We start from the raw sequence: 18,575 nt of genomic DNA, 5'->3' as shown, positions 1-18,575 counted from the left end.
CGGATCACCGCGCGAAGAGGAAAGGGGAAACGAAAAGCACGAGGAAATGTACTTGGTGCACCTGCAGGGAATCCATTGTAATTAATTTTTAGTTTAAAAGCAGTTGTCCATAAAGTCCATAAGTTCCATAAAATCAGAATACTTTGTTTAACACGTTTGCTACCAGAATTTCTTTCTGTGTCTGCCTTTGTCGTTAGCATACTGTGTATTTATGTACATATTTATTTTATTTATGTACATACCTTGTAAAATATGTACAGGTACATATTATACCTTGTAGAAAATGTACAGGCATATATTGTGCCTTGTAAAATATGTACAGGTACATATTATACCTCGTATAAGACAGTCTAGGTACATATTATGTTTATATGTACGTCTTATACATATTAGACCTCTTTTACGGCATACGGAAACAATTTAGCAAATTAAGTCCAAAAATCGACTAAAAATGGTATTAACGAAAAGATTAATTTTTAAATCTGGACAAACAATTCTGCCAATGCAGTTAACGCGTTAAAATCTGCTTTAATTTTACTTGCGTTTAAGATTGTAATTAATGCGAACGATGAATGAAGTAGATTGGATTGCTTGTTGGTGCGCCGAGTACAAGAGATAGTGAACAGCGATCTCGTCGACGATCGCTCATCCATCTTCCTGTTTTCGCGTTTTCGACGATCGCGCAACCATCTCCGTGGATTCTGCCGTAAATCTTTCTGTTCTCCGGATCACTCGAACAGAATCGCGCACGAATTTTCTTCGATTTTCGTCACGCCGCCTCGGCGCTGTAGAAATTCAACTCGCACGAATGTCCGCGCCGTTCTCAGCAGACCGCATTTTAAATTGAAAAATAGAAATTTCTCCTCGACTTCATCTGTGTCGCATAAAGATAAACCGATGAATTACGAAAATCAAAAGATCACATTTAATATTCTAAGGGAATTTCTATTTTCCAAGTTTACAATAGGTTCGACCAGAACGATCATTTAACTGGAACGCATAATTACACGATAAGAACTGTGAAAGTAATGGATCGCAATCCTTTCTACGAAAAATGTTCCTTGTATAACTTGGGATACTAAAATTGGAAATATTATAAGGTAAGGGACTCGATTACTGTGGGGATGCCAATTACTATACCTATATTAATTATACTAATTTTTAAAGCATAGTGAATATTAAAAAAGATATATATATATATAAATAACATATGTATTAATTGATTTTAATGGAAAAAAATTCAATATCTCTTTTTTAATATTGATTATGCTTCAAAAATAAGTATATAGGCACAGTAAGTGGCACCCCCACAGTAATTGGATTCCTTACGACGAATCTCAAGCCGATGAAATCCACCCAGAATCTCCGGGCCGAAAATCGAAGATCGTACTTATGTACGACGATCGGGATAACTTATTCAGGATCAGTCGTCGAGTTTTGTACGTTTCTAAACGGTGTTTCTTAAGGGATCTGCATTTTTGTGTATATGTTTTAAATTTCAGCTCGTCTTTTTTTTTTTGTCATTATACTTCTGATATAATAAACTCTCTATTCTTACCTGCGCCGTCTGACTTATCCCGGACTTTTCTACTTCGGCCGCTTGAATCACGTGAGTAATCATTTTTCGATAGATCAGTAGCCTCCGCCTGCACAATGATCAACTAAAACTTCATCTTCTCAGCCCTGTTCTTCGCAAACATTAATACAGTCCATTCGAACGTTCTGTTTCAGTGAAATTAAATCGAATCAAGTTGGAGAAGATCGAGCGGGGTGAATAAAATTCGGCGATTTCTTTTTTATATAATGTATTGTAATTCTCACTAATTCGTAGTTTCTAATAATCGCTTCGTCGGACAAAGCCGGGCTATTATTCCTCTGTAAATCGGATCGCAACGCTACGATTCAACGCGTCAACTCTTCCTGAATGTCCGCCTTCGTGGAGCTCGAGGGTGCACTCGATGTCTGACTTTCATTTACATTGTTCATCCATCCGTTCCTTTGGTAAAATTCCTTTCTCCCGATCACTTCGCGACCGAGCCGTTCACGGGCCAAAGCAATTAACCCCCGCCTTCTGACTCGGTCAATTTTGTTATACCAGAACATTTAAATTCGATGCTTCGGTCTTCGCATTTACAATAAATTTTCTTAAGACTTCCGCAATTTCCTCGACATTACTGAATGACAAAAATTCTATCAATCTTAGATACGTATCATTTTATCAATGTCTTTGACACCGTGTCTTCTGCGGAGTTGATCGTTTAGGCAAACGAACGGCTCGTTTACTAAGTACAGTGTCCACTCGATAATTGTCCAAAACACGGGTCTGGCTATTACGTAGAACAGGACAGCGAAGCTCGAGTTCTCATTATTATAAACTCCCATAAAAAAAATAATGAAAAATAAAAAAGTTTTGTTATTGGATTAGCAGTGGTCTCACACCGATACACCCGACCCGCATTATGTTTACACTCCTCGGCGGCCAAGGCCACTCGAGCTTCGTGGACCCTCGCGGGGAATACCCCACGATAGTGGGGATAGTTCTAGGACAATTATAAGCTAGATATTTGGGACATTTATCGAGTAGAGACTGCAATCTTTCCGTCGTTCGGTCGTTGCGAGAGGTCTGTTGCATTTTCTGCACGGGCCGGGATTTATTAGATTTTTCACAGCAATTAAGTATATTTAATTTCAGAGGTGTTTCTTAGATAAAATTTTTAAATCCGAAGCAAATTCGCCTAATCTGGTTTCGAGTGATTTTCCGGTAAATGCAACAAACATTTCGAAGCGATCTAACGTTGAATGTCTTTCTTCGTCCGGAAAGGGTCGACGAAGGTGATTTTAACGAAGGAGCTCCGCAGTCAATGCGTCTCCGTCGACGACCATCATCGTTCGGGACAGAAATAAGGTACGAACGTTCGTCGATGCTTAAATATATGTTGTTTTTCCTTTTTATACGTGTGAACCGAAGGATACATCGCTTAATAGTAAATCGAACCGCGATATTCTTTGCGCCGTGTCGTGTCCTCGCCATCTTTGGTACATCGAAACCGTCCTTGAAATTAACGATCGCTCTACGAACGAGAATCGCGCGGTAATGGCGACGATCAATCGGAGACGATCAATTAAAGTCGAATCACAGAATAAACGGAAGAACGCTCCGTCGATGAAAGAAAAATCTGTAGAATAATTAGACCGCGGATTTTCGATTTTTATCAAACGCACGTTACGCATTGTCTGGATGAAACTTTAAATCATCACGTTCTCGCATATCGGTGTACAGACATCCGCAGTCCAATAACAATATCGAATCAAAAATATACAAAATAAATACTCTTCAAGGTTCTATTGGAACGAAAAGATAATGGATTCGAAAACTGTTTGTACATATTCTACTATAGCTTACCCTACGACACACCCGTCGCTCTGTCAACTTAACAATATTACATAAATTAACGCAGTTACCCTATAAAATATTGAAAGTCGCTCGTTAACATTCCCGCATTTGCCCGGCACGGTAAAGCAAATAATAAATATGAATATTCTCCTCGAATACGATGTACAGCTAAATTATCTTCACGTGGAACGAACATTTTGTACAGGAATGGAAAAGGAAAATGGGAGAGATTTCCGAGGATTTGCTTGAGAAGAATCGGGGGCACGCTATGCTCGACGCAGGGACCAGCTACGTCATGGGGGTCGGAGAATAGGGACGCCAAATGAAAGAAAAGAATGGGGGAAACGGGTCTCGGATTACGCGTGGTCGCCGCTGAAGTAACTACTCTGCATCAGGAACAGTTTGTCGATGGGGTTGTGAATCGCCGCGTGCAAACTCTGCGACAAGGATGGCGCCTCGTGGGATGTTGGCCCGTGATGTGGGTGGGATCCGCCGCCTTGATGGCCGCCATCTTGCCCGCCTCCGCCCTCGTTTTCGCCTATGTCGAAACCAGCTTCCGTTCCATCCAACGACAGATCGCTGCTGCAGAAACTCTCGCCCGAGTGGCCGGGATATGTGTCTGAAAATTGATCGAGATCCATTAACATTTTTGCACTGTGTCAACACCAAAAAAATCTTATTTATTCAGTATCAAGGATTTCGTTGGTCCTAGACACTTTTCTATTCAACCGCCGGCCTCTAAATTCTTGCAATCTTATTTTTCTTCCCGCTTTCCATAAAATGCTTAATTAACTTTATTAACTTTATTCGTCGACGTTATGTTATTAGGAGGATCTTCTCTCGGATCTCGAGGGGACCACCGAAGAGCACGTGGTCACAATGAAATATTCGGAGACGGTACGCGGCGCTATTGTTTCTACGGTGAGAAAGAGACTTACCGTCGGGCGAGTACGGGTTATTGGGGTTGAGCGGTTGCGTGGCCGAGGAGAAGCTAGAAGATTCCCCGTCGCGCATGTTCATGGCGTTCAAATAATGACCTGCGAACGAGATCAAACGATTGGCATTTTGCACCGAGTGTTTCTTTTTGCAGAGCCCCATTAACCAGTCTTCGCTGATAGTGTGTGCGGATTCGTGAGTGCGGTGCGAGAAAATTAAAGCAAGAAGTCGCTGGCAATATCTTCTCTTGAACGGACGGAGGAGATAAACGATTCATCAATCGAATATTGAACATTAAACAGTTTCTTATTCTTTTGATTTATTCCAGGTCGCACTGGATTGGACGTGGTCTGATAAAATGGAGTCATCAAAGGAATCGCAGAAGACAAAGGAAAATCATCGACGACTGATAATCTAGAAGTATTCATTGATTCATTTCTCTAACATAGTGGTAAATTTACTACCGAATTTACTAAAAATGGAAAGAGTCAGCTAGGAACACCTGAATATAATACTGAATACAATCCATCAATTAATTCGACCATTCTCGATTGGACATCACATCTGAACAAAAAACCTTCTGAAAGCACTAAGAATGTTTAAAGCTTCCAAACAGTGGACTCTCAAAACTTAAAACATAAAAATGAACATGAAGATGACGACACTTGTATTCCATTTTTACCAAACCACGTGTGTCAAGGTAACTGGAGTGAGACGTAGAAAACAGGAGGTAGTTGCAGAATTAGCAAATCAAGAATTGGTAAATGATAATGAAGATGAATGAACTGGAGATATTTGGACCGAGACGTAGAAAACAGGAGGTAGAATGATCAAATCAAGAATTAGTAAGCGATAATGAAGATGAAACAAAGATATTTGGAATGCGATGACGACGCAGAAAACAGGAGGTACTTGAGAGATAAAGGAGGCAAAGAGAGACGACTTACTGTGATCGCTGTGAGGACTTTCCGGTCGGCGTTCTTCCTTTGGCTCCTTGTCCGATCCAGGCTCGGTCTTCGCTTTCCTCTGCAGCTTCTTCATCTTAGCCCTCTGGTTCTGGAACCAGACCTGCACCACACGAACACTGAGGCCAGTGTCCTTCGCCAGAGCCTCTCGGACCTTCCGACAGGGTTTCGGAGAGACCTCGAACGAGGCCTTGAACTGACGCCTCTGCGCGGACGTGAGGATAGTCCGCGGCCGTTTCGGACCTCGACGACCATCGCGGGGCCGATTTTCGTCCAGCAGGTCATAGTCTGTCGAACAACGAGTCGTTAATCATCGGACAACAGGATCAAGCATCGTTCGAACTTAATTAAACGTCGACAAACGCCGCACAGTGGGGTCGACGCAGCCGGAACGCGGTGAAAAAGATTTTAGGCTTCGAATGATATATTTATCCGTGTTTGTTTCATTTTCGTGGCTAGGTCAACATTTATTCGAGGTCTTGTTTGTCGAGGAATAATCTATACAACTTCGGTTTTAACGTAATATGTATAAATCAATTGTTGCGAGGTGACAAATAGACTTTGCACGCGATCGAAACATTGAAAAATATTTGCACTGTTTTTTGTTTTGCCAGAATTTTTGTGTTTACGGGGTGAAAACAACCCTTGGGGATGAGAGACTTGAAAGGTGCTATTCATACCAGTACAGACAATTTTTCTAAAAACTCAGAGTGAACTAATCGTATAAAATTTATTTTTTAAAAGGATACTTTGTTAAAGGGGACTTTTTGCCGCGTTTAGGCTCATTCGGCCCCACTGCACTCTGTGAAAATACTGATCAGACTTGTTTCCATTCAACCAAACCCCTTGCAAACAATCACTAGAGCAACTTCGGAGTGGGAACCATCGAACAATTAGGTTTACTTTAAGCTCGCGGAAGCGAAAGGTTCGAAGAACTGCGAGCAGAAAAGAGACAACCGACGGCTCCGAGCAAAATGAAGGAATTAACACTAAACCTACGAAGCACAAAGTATATAAAAGTGAAACGTCTTATAGAAGGGAGAAGATTGAATGTACTTAAACTTCGTACGATTTCATTATAATATGTGTTTAACACTTTGACTGCCAAACTAGAAATCTCAAAAATTCCATAAAATCAAAGTAAGTGATTTAATGAAATAAAAATTGAAAAAAATTAAATGCATGACATTGAGTAGTCCTCAAACTTTCTTGCATTTTACAGACCCTAATTAAATTTGGTACGATGAATATATTAACGTAAAAATTCATTTTAAAACCTGGACAAATAATTCCGTCACCCACATATGGGTGACATGGCAGTCAACGTGTTAACTAAACAAGTCAATTCAGTAATTTCCTATGAAAACGTTTTGAAATAGAAAACCGGCCATTTTGACCGTGGCAGGTTTAGTTGTTAAGACGTTAAATTTCAGGGAAGAACGTTCCGGCGACCTGCGAACCCCGCGGAATCTCGTTGAATAGAAACTGTCTGGAACTCTGAGATGATTTTTTCTGCATCGACTGCACGGAATCCTGACTAACAAACTGCTCTTCTATTATCCGCGATGAACTGAACTTCGGAAAGAAAATGTAAAGCCCACGAACGCATAGAAAGTTCGACTGTTCGCGATTCTCTGCGCAGATTGGCGTTAGAAAGGGCCATTCTCGGACCGCTTCTAATTACGCTTGGTTTTAAGTGTAGTTACCTTGAAAAGAGACAGCCTCGATATGAAATTCCTGTAGGTATTTACATTGGATGTCTTTAGATTGTAGTAGTACAACCTGCGAACAATGCAACAAGGTATGTACAATACGTTCTCGCACGTGGATCGTTTTTTTAATAAATTTCTTTTTTGCTTCAGCGAAAAACGAGGAGCCTGGCCGCGCCGCGGGGAATAAAACGAGCTTTTTCGTTAATTATCGCGCGAACGTAATCGATAAAGGAATGACGATAGTCGAGCAGTTTGCTGTCAAAGTTCTCGGTTCTGCGATCAATGCTTTATCTACCTAACAATTTACAAAATCGCGGTCTAGGCGGGCCGAAAAAGAACAGATCGCCAAGCGTTCGACAATTTTTCCTTCGAATTGACGACAGGGTTCGAGGAAACGATAAGCTGGAATCGACGAGACAGGAAACAAAGCACAACAACAGGAATAGATATATTCAAACACACATCTCGAAACGGTATTAGAAATTATTTTTTGGAAAAGTAGAAGGATTCAATAAAACATAGATCAGCAAGTTGTATAGCATTCGTTCCATTGACGTTCAGACGCATTCCTCAAGCTTTTAGAAGCGAGTGAGAAGCAACGAAGAGGATGTACAAGGCTTGTTCTATTTTTTGATTGTCAGTTTGTTGAAAGAGGAGACCTGAGATTCACTGAGAGCGGGTATAATCAAATTAAAACAGAGTGGATGCAATTGTTACGATGCACGCTACACTGCGGGTCCCTTCTTTCGAAAAACAGAAACATGCGGAACACAAATTCGTTTGAGACTGGATCCAAAATCTATACGCTACTTTCTGAACACTTTTTTCAACGGAATCGAGAAAACTAAGGAGATCCAATAACAGTATCTTCAAATTCCAAAGTGAAAGCAAAGAGAATTGCTGATTCAACGTTACGAGAAGGTAAACTGAAACGATCGAGCTTCAAAGAAAATCTGGATCGAGGACCCAACGAGAAAGGTATTACAACTTTGCAACTACTGAAGCGAAAGGGAAGTCGAAGAAACAGATGGGAAACGTTTGATCGAGACGAACCTTGGGGGCTGTTCAGGTAGAGCTCGTTCTCGTAATCCCTTTTGCAGATCGGCTGGCCCTGTCTGAGCAAGTACTGCGCGCCCGGCGGAAGCGGTTGCCCGCAGACGCAACACGCGAAACACTCGACATGGAAGACCAGGCCCGGCGCCCTGAGGACGAAGTCCGAGCAGCTGATCTTCTCCATGCACCTGGCGCACTTCACGCTGAAGATCCTCTCGTAGTCGGACCTGCAGTAGAACTTTAGCTCGCGGATGAAGCAGGAATTGGTCAGAGGCGCGGCGCACACGGCGCACGATAGACACTCTTCGTGGTAGTTCCTTCCGGCGACCTGCATCACGTATTTGTCTGCTATGGTGCGGTCGCAACCGGCGCAGATCGTCTCCAGGAGACCGGACTCTGTCTTCACGGAGACCGTGGGCTCTGGAAACGGAGAACAGCTATCAAATCGATGCTATCAAATCGTCATCATTGAAGACGCCGACCGGAAGTGGTTGCAGACTTTCATGTACTAAGTTGTTGGACTGTTACACTCTTTTTTGGAGACCAACATGCTGAAGATTTCTGTTTTGCCAACAAGTCCGTTGGAGATGGACTTATTACTAGACTGCGGGTTTTATTCGTTTATGGTAAAACTGAGAAAGCAGTGGACAGATTGAAAGCTCCATTGTATTAGTCCCAGGTTAACAAAATTATGTTTGGCTGGAACAATTTTTATTTTGGATAAAAGTCTGCAGACATTGGAATGTGCAACAGGATATAAACTAGATCCAGTTCGTTCAAGTTATTCAAAGAAATCTGAACATGATGAATTCATTATAAGTCTGAAATCTTTGAGATCAATATTAAAATCAGGACATTGCGTAGAATATTTGTATAAACAATACGACATTTGTAATCGCAGTCACGAACAGCTGTATCAGCACAGCTGTCAAACGGTCTTTTAATCATACGATTTAGAATGATTCGAACAGTTTTCTATCGGGCTGGTAGTTTTTAAACCGCGATACAGCACCGCCGCGAGAGAAATAAATGCATGGGGAGTTATTCTGACTGATATCGCTGTCGGACTGAGAAATGTGATAGCGTTCTGGGAGCGAAGCAATATCGCGAGACCCATGAAATTTATTCCGTCACTTATCGATTGCCGATAGTGATAAAGCGATGCTGCGACGGAATATGATAAGTTTCTCTGTGACAGTCATCTCGTGTTTGATCGGTCTGCCATAACTATTTCTTTCGAGAAATGTGTATCGCGTACCTCGTAAAATTATATATCTACAATAAATTAGCGGTACTCTTACACAACACCTTGTTGTAGCGTTACATTCCGAACGAGCAGTACATCATAAACAACATCCATGATTAGCAATTAATAAAGCGACGAACACGAAATAGAGTATAAACTATAGATATTATAGAGACATTATTTATTTATATACAACGTTGAAGAACACTTTTGAAGTGCACGCTAATGTTAAGAAACCACGCGAATTTTATAAATGGAACAGACTGCTTATTTCTGTACCAAGTTAATTTAGTATTTACTAGCTAACTGTTTACTAACTATAATTATTTACCAACAATTTACTGACTACTTTTGGCTATTTGTCTGTTACAGCAAAGCAGAGTTACCGCTCAGAGAACAACAAGAAGGAACCAAAAATTTGCAACGCATCAAGGTTCAAAATTTTTACAACTGAAAGGCACAACTCTTCCAACTACGAAGCGCCCTCAAACGTCAACCCCTCCAACATTACCACCCAATTGAGTGCAAAGTTCAAGCTCAATCAGTGTCGAACTAAAGTTCGGTTAGTGTCTACGAAGTTCTACAAGGCGAGAACAATTAAACCAGCCTCCTACCTCCATTGTTGTTATCGTTCGCAGGTCTGAACGGCATCGGGGGCGCAGCGGAGGCCATCGTCGGCGGACCGGACTCGGCCTGCCGGTTCAGGGCACCGGGTAGCGGCGGGTAGAACTCCAACATGGTTGCAAATATCCTGGCACCCACGGTTCGCCGTTCCCTATCACACTGTTCCACTCACTGCGAAAAGCCAGCAGACGACAATCCTTCGAAGCCAAGTGAAAAAATCCCGAAGAAGCGTCTGCGACCACCTACGATCACTGTCAACCCTGTTCCACCCCCTGTAGTCACAGCCGAACGAAAATCAACCACCCTGGTCCACAAAATGAGGTGTCACGTTCGCAAGAGAGGCACTGGAAGCGTCCTTAACACGAGAATTCCTCGCTTCACCGTCCTAGACGAAGGGTAGCTAACCCTGATCAGGTTCTTCGCCCGCGGTGACCAGTCTCAAGGGCAGATTCGTTCGTCCGCAGGTATCCTAACTGGCATCGAAGTTCGACGAGCCGTTGACAGCCGGGTGTTTAGCATCCTGAGGGTAGAAACCGGCGGTTTTCTTTCCTGGAGGGAGGGCTGGCGGCACGGGGGTGGTTTTCCCTCTGACGGGAACCAGGAAAACGAGTCTCGCTGCGTGATAGATACGAACGCGTGTCGGCCGGCCGGACTCTGAAGCTTTTTTGACGGGAGCCACCGCATCGACAGTGAAAATCAACCCCCTCTCGCCGACGACGACGCCGACGCCGACCTCCACCCCTCCAGGAACAGGCGTCGCGAGATAGACGACCGATCGACGAGAGTGAACGGGGGCGGAGGCTTCATCCCTTGACGAGAACGCGACCAGGATTGGCGGCAACAGGATCCGCCCTTTCAACGGTCGGCTGTGGAGGGGGTGCGAAGCCGTCGCGGTGCTCAACCGGTTGCGTTCAGAGCCAGGAGATCAATATCAACGCCGACGCCAGTGACGTACGCTGGATTTAGGGTGCGAATTTCTTTCGGGTCTCGCTGCCGAAGATTTTTTCGGGGATCAAGACCGCCTGCCGACCTGGCCGCTGAATATTAGATGGCTGGATGGATCGGGGGTGGTTTTTTCGAGACAGCCGCTCGGTCCAGGGTTTCATTTTTCTTGCGAGATTGTTGCGTTTGGATGAAATGAATACGGATGTCAGAGAGTGTAGTTTATAGTTTCATCCAAGATTGGGATTGCATTTTTGGGGAGTTTGATGGGAAATGTTTTGGGGGTGGTTTCTGGATGCTTTGGAAAAATGGGGAGTTGATTTGGAAGTTCAACCCTTTTGTACAATTTTTGTTAGGTTTCGTACAAATTATAATTTTATGGAAGATGTAGTTTGAATTTTTGGGGAGTTTGATGGGAAATGTTTTGGGGGTGATTTCTGGATGCTTTGGAAAAATAGCAAGTTGATTTGGAAGTTCAACCCTTTTGTGCAATCTTTGTTAGGTTTGGTACAGATTATAATTTTGCTGAAGATGCAGCTTGCATTTTTGGGAGGTTTGATGGGAAATGTTTTGGGGGTGATTTCTGGATGCTTTGGAAAAATGGGGAGTTGATTTGGAAGTTCAACCCTTTTGTGCAATTTTTGTTAGGTTTCGTACAAATTATAATTTTATGGAAGATGTAGTTTGAATTTTTGGGAAGTTTGATGGGAAATGTTTTGGGGGTGATTTCTGGATGCTTTGGAAAAATAGCAAGTTGATTTGGAAGTTCAACCCTTTTGTGCAATCTTTGTTAGGTTTGGTACAGATTATAATTTTGCGGAAGATACAGTTTGAATTTTTGGGAAGTTTGATGGGAAATGTTTTGGGGGTAGTTTCTGGATGCTTTGGAAAAATAGCAAGTTGATTTGGAAGTTCAACCCTTTTGTGCAATCTTTGTTAGGTTTGGTACAGATTATAATTTTGCGGAAGATACAGTTTGAATTTTTGGGAAGTTTGATGGGAAATGTTTTGGGAGTGGTTTCTGGATGCTTTGGAAAAATGGGGAGTTGATTTGGAAGTTTAACCCTTTTGTACAATTTTTGTTAGGTTTCGTACAAATTATAATTTTATGGAAGATGTAGTTTGAATTTTTGGGGAGTTTGATGGGAAATGTTTTGGGGGTGATTTCTGGATGCTTTGGAAAAATAGCAAGTTGATTTGGAAGTTCAACCCTTTTGTGCAATCTTTGTTAGGTTTCGTACAAATTATAATTTTATGGAAGATGTAGTTTGAATTTTTGGGGAGTTTGATGGGAAATGTTTTGGGGGTGATTTCTGGATGCTTTGGAAAAATAGCAAGTTGATTTGGAAGTTCAACCCTTTTGTGCAATCTTTGTTAGGTTTGGTACAGATTATAATTTTGCTGAAGATGCAGCTTGCATTTTTGGGAAGTTTGATGGGAAATGTTTTCGGGGTGGTTTCTGGATGCTTTGGAAAAATGGGAAGTTGAATCCTGTTTCTTAGCAGACACATAGGTCAAGCCAGACTAGTTGCTAAAATAATCTTCATGTTCTAAGTACAGCAACTTCAGGGTAGTTTTTTAAAAACTCAAGAAATTAAAAAATAGCGACACACATATTCCGTGACAATTAGCTTGAGCGATGTCACGCGATGACTATCGCTAAAATGATTAGCAACTCACACACCCTTCTATATTCTTCCAGATCTTATCAGCTTGGGAGTTAAGTAGATTTGTGTGGTAATACCCTGGGGACATCAGCTGGATTTTCATAGCCACCATACAGAGTGTCCCTATCTAATAGTAGTAATAATTGTAGAACAAATGTTACACACCAAAATTAATATTGAACGGATATCCAGGTATAATATCTACACAATATCCGGTGCATCACAATGTTTGTCATTACAGACAAGGAAGAAGTATCCAACCTCTGATCGCTAAAACTGTCATGGATGAGAAACACAGAACTGATTAAATAAATTTCTTCATTCAAGCCTTGTTATAAAAATTGCTTGAAGTCGAAATAAATTCAGTCTCGTAATTTTCATGCAACCAAAAACGTATGTCGGTCATATTTTTGTAAAATACTATACAAAGTCGATTGCAAAGAAATAAGCCAAGAATCGTGATTTCTGAAGGGTTCATCGATCAACGTTTCTGAGCAGCCTAATCGCGGCCGGTTTCCACGAATCGGGCATTCCCTTAGGGCCAAGGTGACGGCTAATGTTTCGAACAAATTCGGCCCACAAACAGGCCACCCCCTCTCACCCCCAACGTATGCTGGCTGTCGTCCCCGATTTAGCTTGTCCGACGGGGGGGCTCGGACCGGTTCCCCTTCGGGTCCGCACGTGTTCCAACCCCCTCCCCCCTGGAAATACTTTGCATCCCCGTCACCGCCAACTTGATGCCCCTTTGTGCACGCACCGAGGGGGCATACCGGAGTTTCATAGGCAACTAGGCGTATCATTGGCGTTGGCGGGGGTGGCGCGCAACCCCGGGGGTGGCTTCAGCGAACGCCACGAGCCCAACAGAGACAAAGAGGCCCGTATATAGGCTTTTATTTGGCAAACATCGCTGATAGACGAGCCGCACAAAGGACGGCATTGTCGCGTATTTACGCGGTCCGACAAACGGCCAAATACTCCAATGCGCCGAGAGACTTTCGCGACAAAATACACGACTCTGCCTTCCTCCCTTTGGCATCCGCCATCGCGATATTGCTTCGAGCAGAACGCTCTCTTAGATCGGACCTTCCAGACCTCTCTCTCTCTCTCTCTCTCTCTCTCTCTCTTTCTCCCTTGAGCTCTCTTATTTCTTGACAACGCGTTGCATTCGTCTTCTCAAAAATTCTGCTTCTTCGAATTCCTTGCTGGCTCTGTCGAACTTGATTCAACGTGCTTTCCATCTTTTTAATTCTCTGCGATTGAAGGCCGATAAACATTTATTAAATGCAGGACGCTCTCCTTCCTTTGATCCAGAGGAAGATGCACCCATTCGATCCTTGCGAGTACATTAACTTAGAAATATTCACCGGAAGATATTGACGTTAACTCCAACGTTTAAGTATTGATAACAGATGGACAGTACGGTATTCGCTATATTGGTTTTCTTGAAGATTCTCCTTCCAGAATTGGGCTGTGCAAGTTGTTGTATTCGATGCCAGACCAAACGGTAGACACGTCGATTCTGAAGTGCTCGGTATGAGAGATTGTCCGGGATTGATGGACACAGACAAAGAAACCGAAGGGGCTTTTATTTGACAAATATGATTCCTGCGTAGACAATGAACCTGGTAAACATCGACGCACTCAATATGCCAGTTTTTCGAGGTCCACGTCTGTCTTCCGGCTACTCGGTCGGCTGATTGGCCTCGTATCACGTTGCGCCGACAATTGAAACGGAGACTTATGGTTTTGTCATCCTCCACTGGCGTTTCGTGAAGCTTCCAACGTGCGTCCTCGCTTCACTTTCACTGTATCTATCTCAATCGATAAATAGCGTCGTTTCTCATTTAATTAGTGAATCTCACTTGGAAAAGAAAAATAATGAAAAGAAATAATAATAATATTTAATTTAATATTTCCTCTTTTTGAATACTTTTTACTTGCTCAGACAAATTCATGTCTGGCATCGTGTGAATTTAAAAAGAACAGTGCAGTTAAAGACGCCATTACAAATATCTATGAGGTATACGGAAAATATGGTCAATATCGAAGCGGAACTTTTTACCCTTCCGATAAACGAGAAACGGGTCCCCTAACATTATTTGACATTAATCGAGCCAACAATTTTTTATATTTAAAGCCTGAAATATGCTCTAAAGATGAAATTAAAAAATTGAGTGATGGGTAGGAAAAATATACAGGATGTTTCACCTAACTCGAGCATCTATAATATCTCGCTTGTCTTTTATGAAATTATAGAAAAACATTAGTTGGTTCAGAGGGGCAAATATTATGATAGGCAAAAAAATTTGTTCAAGGTTACATTTTTTGAGATTTCAAGGTCATCGAAGTTTTTTCAAATCAAATGATATATTTTGATTAACTCTATATGATAGCTGAGGTCAAGACGAATCTAACGACCTGTAATATTATCACCTCCACGTGACCTTGAGTATAAAAAATTCATAAAAGTAGAGCACTTGATGTAAATAGTGAAAGAACGATGACATGATCCCCCTAGGGTTTCAAGAAATGTTCTTGAACCTTGACTAATGACTGTAAACACGCTTACAATAAATTGTAAACACTGATACAAATTCTTCCCCTTTCGGTGACTCTAATCAGTACGTTTAAGAAATTCATCGGGATTTATTCGATTGTGAGAGATAACGTTACTTCTCTGAAACGACGGTGTACAGTTATGCAGAAAAGATAGAAATGCTTTTAGTTTATAGTGAGGCTAAAAGTAACTCGGTACAAGCATCTCAACTGTACGCAGGAAGATACCCTGAGAGAAATCATCCTTCTCGACACAGTTTTGATCGCATAGTTCAATTGTTTTGTAAAACAGGGAGTATTAAATCACTGAACAGAAAACGATCAAAGCCTGCTACTGGAGAAGATGCCGAAACTTTTGCATTGGCTACAGTCAATATCGATCCTACTACAAGTTGTCGAAAAATTGAACGTTCTTTCCGAAGCAAGTGTGTGCCGAATATTGCAACATCATAAATTTCATCCATACCATATTTCCTTACATCAAGAGCTTCATGGCAACGACTTTGAGAATCGTGTTGCTTTTTGTACATGGGCATCGCAGCAAATACAAAGACATGAACATTTCTTTTATGGCGTTCTCTTTACGGACGAAGCTACTTTTTCTAACCATGGACAACTGAATACACATAGTATGCATTATTGGTGCACTGAAAACCCGAAATGGCTTCGACAAGTTGTACACCAGCGCCCATGGAGTGTAAATGTATGGTGTGGAATCGTTGGTGATAACAAACTCAAGGTCACGTGAAGGTCATAACATTACAGGTCGTTGGATTCGTCTCGGCCTCGGCTATCATATAGCGATAATAAAAATATGTCATTCCATTAAAAAAAAACTTGGATGACCTTGAAATCTCAAAAAATATAACCTCGAGTTAGGTGAAACACCCTGTATAATACAAAAATATATAATTTATCGTTGAAAAGGATGATCAATGTGTGCATACGTCAATGATTAAATTGATAGAAGTAATCAAGAATATTTATTTAAAGAACAAATCACGGTATTACAGTTTCAGCGAACACGGTTCGGATACACTTCACGGCACGGAAAAATTGTTGGGACACAATGAAATAAAGAACAATCTATAGTTACAGGACACCCGGATGAAAGGGAAGAGCATTGTTCGCCGAAAAATCCGAGCATCCCCTGTTCTCTCGAGTGGTCGCCGCCTAACACGGTCTTATCTGTGCATAATAGAAATTAGGGAAACCCCGGGTGACCCTAGCGATTTCACGGCGCATAAAGGCAGAAAAGTCGCTCGATCGCCGGATGAAATATGGTTCCTTGCAGGTGCATCCACCCCATCTCCCGGCTCCCGATCCCGTTCGATGCATTGTCCGGGATATGTGACACTAACGCCATCCGTGTAATTATGCCGATACGGTTCCAGGCGTTGTTTCGTGACCGGGGACGACGGGCAACCCTCTAAACACCCTTTGGTCACGCATCGAGGGGGTGACGCTGCATCCTAATTCATGCTGACGATTTCTCGGGGGTTATCCTATTACCATCGTATCCTAAAAAGTGAGTTGCAGAAACGCCTAATGTTCGTACAATAATTATTGCTGCACTGGATTTTTCGGTAACTCTCTCTTCAGAACCTCTAAGTATTTTTCGGGGGTTTGCTAACTCTGTGCACAATAAAAAATGGTTTAAGTAAATGCTACTTAGTTTAATGAGAAGTATAACGAAAAATCAATGCTTCCCATTTAGAAAAATGTCGGGGCCTCCCAGAGATTATTGTCGCAAAATGGTGAATAGTTGTAAAACTGGTGCTTTTTATTCAGCAGAAGAAGGACCTCTTTGTGATAGTAAGCTGTCTGCACGTGGCTCGTTGCGCACCCATTGGTCACGCGTAAAAGGGGTGTCTCTGCATCATAATACGCATCGAGAGGATCCTTGGAGCCGGTTGCGGCATGGAGATTCACGGAAGGGTGGTCCGCATTTAAAATTATCGTCATTGATTATAAATTGTCCGATCCGAGCCGTACAACTTGATCAGGGGTAGCCGGTAAGCAGGCTGCAGTCATTTTTACCCTTTTTGTCAGAATTGGCCCTTGACAGGGTTGATATCGGGTTTGGAGGAAACTCCGTTCCGTTTTCAAATTAACTAACAATAACAATAGTAATAATACTCATTATATTGTATTATTGATATTGACAATATTCATTATTCATAGGTTCGTTCAAAAACATGATAAGTCACCTCAAAAATGGTAAAAAGTAATCGAACAGAATGGAAAATAAATTGAATAAATAAAAGAATAATAATTCAATACTATACTTTGAATAAATTTTAATTTAAAGACGAACCTCTGTTCCAACAGTAGAAAAATAAGAAATTGACAAAACATCTTAGAATTGTTATGGACCGACTTTTTAACAATATATTGTTTTTATTTTTGTAACTACATTGCAGATTCATGATCAAAATGGATAGGTACAATTTAATATGGTCCAGGTGGTTCGAAAGGTTCGGCAGGTCACTGGAAAGAATGTCAAAGCAGCAACGACACCCGCGCTACTCGAAATTCGAAAAATGTCGAGAGATTTTTTTGTCAGTTGGAGGGATCCAATTGCTCAAAGGAGCCCATCACGAACGGCACGTGTCCTCGGACCGACCTGTTCCCCACCCTGGTCCTCGCGGCATTCCTGACGTCGACCCTAGATAAAATGTAATAACGCGTCCTCTTCAGGCTGCCGCGTACGAATCCATCTTTCGTTAACGAGGGTGGAGGCTCACGATTGCGTCCCAGGAATGCGTGATGACTACTTTGCCAGGAATGCGTCGCGCCGCGGCGCCCATACGCCGAACGGCAGCGTCGGGACGCCCCGATTGCGATGGAAACAGCTGTGCTACAGGGTAACCGGGATCTAGATCATCGATGCTTTTTATTCCGATCGAAGAGAACGATCGGTCGAGCCTGCAGCGAAAAATGTTTGTCGCAAAGCGATACCTACAAGCACCCCAAAACAATGAAGTTAGGTATCGTCATAGTACTCCCAGCAGCTTTGAAAAATGGTTCAGAAAGGAGAACTTTAATTAACTTCCGTAAATGTTATAGGAGTATTTGCTTAAATACCCTTTTATCCTGTAAAAATTAGACGCCAGATCTTTATGCAAACTAAAAAGCTTGTGAATCAATTGCAAGACACGGGAGCCAAGTATAAATTTATATTTATCACTGATCATTTTAATGCAGTGAAAATAATATATTAAAACTCTTATAAGTCTTCTGAATTTTCTGAGCGTGTTTTTATGGTTTAAATAATTGTGGAATAGAAAATTGGAAGCCGTGGTAGGTTCAACGTTGAAATTCAGTCGGAGAGGAATGTTTCGCGGATTTTTCGATGTTTCTCGGCAGGGTGGCGGGTATCCGTGACTTTCGGTGCACACCACCCCTGGGTAGCTCCCCCGCCGTGCCTTCTGATCCTGCTCCTCTTTGTCGTTCGATAAAGGACACGCCGTGGAAACG

At 42.1% G+C, this 18,575-nt stretch overlaps 2 protein-coding genes across 2 annotated transcripts; one reads left to right on the top strand and one right to left on the bottom strand.

Moving 5' to 3' along the window:
* Positions 1-3,623: 3,623 nt before the first annotated feature.
* Positions 3,624-10,803, bottom strand: Lmx1a (LIM homeobox transcription factor 1 alpha). Its single transcript, XM_076797640.1, has 4 exons — positions 9,921-10,803; positions 8,061-8,480; positions 5,278-5,583; positions 3,624-4,013 (listed from the first exon to the last, which is right to left on the bottom strand). Exons 1-4 carry the CDS (start codon positions 10,042-10,044, stop codon positions 3,751-3,753), a joined length of 1,113 nt encoding a protein of 370 aa, XP_076653755.1. The 5' UTR covers positions 10,045-10,803; the 3' UTR covers positions 3,624-3,750.
* A 3,751-nt stretch (positions 10,804-14,554) lies between these two features.
* Positions 14,555-15,715, top strand: LOC143359472 (uncharacterized). The gene is made up of 3 exons (XM_076797410.1): positions 14,555-14,559; positions 15,236-15,464; positions 15,518-15,715. The coding sequence occupies exons 1-3, from the start codon at positions 14,555-14,557 to the stop codon at positions 15,713-15,715; spliced, it is 432 nt and encodes a 143-aa protein (XP_076653525.1).
* Positions 15,716-18,575: the final 2,860 nt, after the last annotated feature.

Source organism: Halictus rubicundus, chromosome 12, assembly GCF_050948215.1.
Source record: "Halictus rubicundus isolate RS-2024b chromosome 12, iyHalRubi1_principal, whole genome shotgun sequence".
NCBI lineage: Eukaryota > Metazoa > Arthropoda > Insecta > Hymenoptera > Halictidae > Halictus > Halictus rubicundus.
The sequence above is the reverse complement of the archived record's forward strand: the minus strand, read 5'-3'. Positions and strand labels throughout refer to the sequence as shown.